Raw genomic sequence first — 5354 nt, 5'->3', positions numbered from 1 at the left:
CTGGAAGTGAAGAAGCAGAATTGTTCGGCAAAAAAATCATTTAACCAATATTCACACATTTATCTAAATGTAATAAACTTCCAAAATATGATCTAAACACCAGGTTTTTTTAAAGCAAACTTTTACATTATATTACATAATACACACTAAACAAAACAGATTTCCTCACTTTTCTGTGAGCTAAAAATGTAAGTTTACAGCTAACAATTTTTTGGAAAAATACAGCTAAGGATGTTGGCAAGATCTTCGAGGCTGGTAAGGGCTTGTGAGGTTTGCATTAACTGACTGGAAGTTTAGCAGAGCTCTAGACCTCATGTAGCAGAATCACAAATTAAAAATCTTTTCCCTACACTGTTGCAATTGATGCCAAAAGAAAACTAAAAACAGGGAGAAGGTGAGGATTATTTATAGTGTTGTACTTCAAAAGAAAAAAAAAAGTGAATCACAAGACATGCAGATTTACCAAGTCTTTAAGGAAAGACCAAGAAAAGCACTGAAAGCCTTAATGTTGCTCAGGTTTCATGTAGGAGCACAAACTGGAAGGAGCCAGACCTGAATGAGGAAGAGAAAAAGCCCAGGACTATATACCAAAAAAAAAAAAATCACAGAAAGCAAAAGATTTCATTAGATGTGTACGATTCAAATGCAGAATACAAGAGACAACATAGTGATAGTATGGAAGAGCTACCCCCCTCCCCTCTAAATTACTGCACTTAGGCCTGGCAGAGCTCAGGGAGGGAGATGTGGAATATTACTGATGCCTGCTATTGTTATGAAGTGCAGCACACTTCTGTGCCAAATATTTGACTGCATGAAAAAGCAAAACAGATCTCTTAGGTTTGTTATTTTAAGCTTAAATACCTACTGGCAAAAGAGAGAGCTGGAGTTCACTTACTGAGTGGCTCTCTCTTAGGCACAGATGTGTTTAATATTTTTAGAGAAGACACAAAAGGGTAAAGGTTTACAACCAACTTAGAGTTGAGCCTAGTCTAAAAATTCAGCAGTACCTCAGGAGATCTATTTTAAGTTTTCAAAATACTAATTAACCCCAAGCCTTATGAGCATAAGGGCTAACTCAATAGGAGATGCATGTGATCTCAATAGAAGTCAGTTGAGGGGATCTAACCCAAAGGATAAAAACAAGACAATACGTCTTCCTGTAGTTCAGAGATTCTTTGCTCTGGTGCAACTGCGCAGTGTATTTGAGGACCATGGTGTGAAGTTATTTTCCAGCTCATTGGGGAGAAGGGAAAAATATAGGAAGAAACATTTTTGAGCAATTTCATCTCAAGTGGAGGTAGATTCCTGCCTGTATATAACAGAATGCTACGAACTTTCATAGGCTACACTGTGCTTGAAGGTTCAAGTTGTCCGATTTTAATTTGTTTACAAAAGTAGTGGGCTTTTACAGCGGGAAAGTGGCTCTGTATCTAACCATTCCAATTTTACTACAGAGCTGTTATGCCAAAAAAGGATCCTTACATGGTTTAAATATTTTCCTGTCAAAAGCCTGACAGCAGCAGCAAGGGTTAAAAGGATATAATTGGCATGGGGAGGAATACATTCTCTTGCTTTCAAAGTACTCTGCTTTGAAAGACTGACAGCCACAAATAGTTTTTGATTTTGGAGCATGCCCTGCAGTTGAACTCAGTTGAAGCTTTTGCAGGCATTTCTGCCTAAGCAATTTGCTTATGGATTTATGCTTTGCTGCCTTATATGCAAAAAACAAATGTCACAATTAAAGTTTTCTATTCCAAGAGCAAAATCTTCACTCTTTCAGAAGTTGTTTTTGAAAAATTTAATGTTTTATCGTTTTAAGTTATAAGAGAAACTGAAGCACCACAAAAATAATCTTGACAGAAGCCCTATACCATACGAAATTTTATTCAAGTGTAAAAACAAATTGTGTCTTTAATTATAACATGTAGAGGAGCACAGAACTCAAGCTGAAGATGGATGGGATCATCAGAACAAAACATGGCCAAAAGAATACTTGCAATAACATTACATTTTGTGTTGTCTTTCTAGTAAAACAACTATTATGTGGCAATAGATTTTTTTTTCTGGTAACGTTATTTGTGCTTGTATGAAAACAGGCAGTTTGAAAGTCCACAGAAATGGAAGGATATTGCTAAGTAGCTTTAGTGTATGCACAACAGCCTCCAACCTCTTTAGACATTTGTCACACATTCGTTCCCCCAGTCCCCTCCTGACAAACTGGCACAACCTGTAACTTACCATGATCTGGTATCAAGCCAGTCCCTGGTCTCAGAAGAAGAACAACTTTATTTCCTCCTGCTTGAATCAGCTCAATGGCTCGTGTATGAGTGATACCTTGGGTAGGTTCGCCATTGATTTCAACAATCTGGTCACCAACCTGAAAAGACAATAATAGCCCGGTTAAACGTCATCAAGCACTGCTACTGTAACTGGATTCTTATTCAATACAGGAAAAGCCATAGCTCAAGCAAAGCTTTCCTTTTCCCTAGTCCCTTCCATTATCTGAAACCCACTCTGCTCTAGCACTACTCTCCTACAGCCACTAACATATAAAATTAATATAATTCAACCATCTGGCTGGTCAATGAATTTTTCATGCAGATATTCTGCCAAGCTGGCTTCACTAAAGGACTCGGGTTACTTGAAATGAATTTTCCATTTGATAAATGTTTAATACATCCATGTTCTTGAGTACATCTTCGTAAAAGTAATTTGTTGATGCTCTGTTATAAAGACATGCACCATGAAGATACTTAATCAAGTTGTGTAGATGCTTACATAGATTGTTATAAGGCATGTGGTAATTACTCTAAAATTAATAAACCGCCAAACACTCTTATATTAATACAGCCGAGAGGGTTGCCCATAGGTTTCCCATAAAGGAAAGGCTTTATTATTCTGAGTGAGAGTTCACTGTATGGCAATACTAGCTCATTCCTGACTAGTCAGATACCAGCTTTAAGGACTCTGATGCAAATTAACAAATGTATCAGATAATGGATGTCAGAATATCAGAAAGCATTTGGATTCTAACCCATGAAAGAGCATGAGATCCATCTCACAATTAAACTGATTTTCCATTAGGTGTCACTATTGCATAAAAGTTGCAGTTTAAAGAGCATGTATCTTACTTAGATCAGTTACATAAAATGCTATTGAAGAAGGTAACAGTCCCACATAGAACCCTATGATCACAGAGAGCTAATACAATAATAAATGAACCAGGAGAAGGAGACACAACCATTTGGGAAAACACAGGGGTAAAGGTGCTGTTTTACCATCTAATGTTCAAACCAGCTACAAACTGGGTTATTAGAGCTCCTTTGTGTCAGTATCTGAAAAGCTCCCTCCGAAAGTATTATTTAAACTGGGGCTGGGAAAGGCCTAGGGCCATTTCTGTGGTTGAACTGGGAAAGACTGGACAGCAGAGAATTGTGAACAAGCTTATCTAGGCATGGAGACATTCTGCCCTGCCCAGGGAGAATCTAGAGGCAGCTCCTTTTTCCAGGAGTCTACAACCTGCTCCCACAGTTTTCATTGACGTCACGGTTTATGTTTTGTTATGAGCATTAATTCTATTCATCCCGCTGACCTCTGCAACAGAAGCTATGAGAAGTGGCCCTTGCAAGAGAGAGTCAAGGGCCATAAAGGAGATGGTTGCAGATATTTTCCAATGCATGGAGTATAATAACGACACCCTTTAGGCCTTGCTGGCCCTCAGGACTCAAGATTCCCAGTGGGGTATGGCTTCAATGGCAGTAGCAACAGGGGAGGCATTGGTACAGACAGGACTCAGGTGTTTGCCTATACTAGTGCTTCCATTGCTACCACCACTGCTGGACCTGCACCATGAGGACAGATAGGTTCCAATTTTATCAATGTATAGGCATGATCAGCCCAGTGGACATGGAAAGCAAATTCACCAGCTTTTTCCCTTTCAAGGGCTGGAGGGGAGCACATACCCACTGCCAGAGCACAGGAAATGAGCCTGTCCCATTATGAACTCGTTTTTCAGGGTGCTATAGTTCTGGTGTGAAACTGTTACTGCTTCAAGCATGGAAACAACAACATTTTAAACAAAGCTGAATATGCCTCTCCCATACAGTGCAGGCACCCAGCTAATTCACTGATGGCGTCTGGGAAACAGCCTAGCCAAGACTGGACCCTCTATGTCAGTCAATCAGCATGGAGCTCTGAAATGGAACAATACCTGCCTCTAGCAGGGGCAGGAAGCAGATTAACAGTGGGCTGCTCCATACAGATTGTTACAGTGGAAGGAGCCCTGCCAAAACCAGTAACCGTTTTTAGCATCCCCTAGTTTAGCTGACCAGAAGGTGATCAGCTCCTGCAGGGAGACAGGAAAGAGCTAGGTGTGACCAGCCAGGTAAAGTGCTTGAGAAGAGGAACAGGGAGGACACCACAGTTTTGTTTTCCTGTCTCTGTCTGTTGGGAGCAGGAAGAGATCTTATTACATAATATCTGGCCAGGCCTACCAGATCTTTGGAGAAATGCAAATATCACAAGAAGTATAAATGAAAGAAAGATGAGCTCCAGTGTGAGGATGAATATTTGACATTTGTTTTATTATGAATACCCCACAGTCAAATTTACCCTACAGCCCACCCATTCTTTAGCACAGAAGATCCGTCGGAAAAAGCAGATAAGCGTGCTGATGTCATTTTTGAGAACAGAGCCTAAACAGTTATATTATGTGTCCCTAACAGATAGGGAATTTATACAGCAAGAGTTCAGGGAATTGTATACATTCGATTCTGTTTATTGCTGTCAAATTTCTCCAGTGAAATCCAAGATTTGCAGCTGGGAAGTCTTCTGTTGCTGGTGACTTGAATGCCAAGGTCTGGAGCTTAGCATAACTGCACTTGAAAGAGTAATACAAGAGAAAACAGAACCAGCGCTATAAGACTCAAGCAATCTCTCAAGCATAAGAAAAACTAATGACTCTACATGTTAAGAATTAGCATAATAAAAGTCAAAACTTTGAATTTTGCATCCAATTAAGCCTGATATCAGCTCTCAAAAGTAGCTGATTACTACTTTCACTTTGCAGACTTCAAAACTGACAGAGAAAGAGGTGAAGTGACTTGTGTAAGGGCCAGACCACATGTCACTGGCAGGAATGGAATCAGAACTAAGAGTCTCTGATTCTCAGTTCCATGCTCCAGCCAGTAAAAAGTCATTTTATGGACAGTAATTACAGAACTGTGTTTCGTCTCCAACTGTTGTGATGTTGCCTTCGCCCTTTGCATATATTTGGTTTGTTTAGGAGACAATATTTAAACAGTGGGATTCTTAGATATGACACAAGAATTAACATTAGGATATGTTGGTAGGGA

At 39.7% G+C, this 5354-nt stretch overlaps 1 protein-coding gene across 4 annotated transcripts in view; it reads right to left on the bottom strand.

Moving 5' to 3' along the window:
• MAGI3 (membrane associated guanylate kinase, WW and PDZ domain containing 3) overlaps nt 1–5354 on the bottom strand; it is a 235891-nt gene that overhangs the window by 2602 nt on the left and 227935 nt on the right. For 2 of the 4 annotated variants that reach the window (XM_030561749.1, XM_030561750.1), the window contains one exon: nt 2239–2377. In XM_030561749.1, the coding sequence (XP_030417609.1) occupies nt 2239–2377 (139 nt within the window). Of the gene's footprint in view, nt 1–463; nt 581–2238; nt 2378–5354 lie in introns of all 4 variants that reach the window. The other 2 variants (XM_030561751.1, XM_030561752.1) reach the window with 2 other exon arrangements.

Source organism: Gopherus evgoodei, chromosome 4, assembly GCF_007399415.2.
Source record: "Gopherus evgoodei ecotype Sinaloan lineage chromosome 4, rGopEvg1_v1.p, whole genome shotgun sequence".
Taxonomy (NCBI): domain Eukaryota; kingdom Metazoa; phylum Chordata; order Testudines; family Testudinidae; genus Gopherus; species Gopherus evgoodei.
The sequence above is the reverse complement of the archived record's forward strand: the minus strand, read 5'-3'. Positions and strand labels throughout refer to the sequence as shown.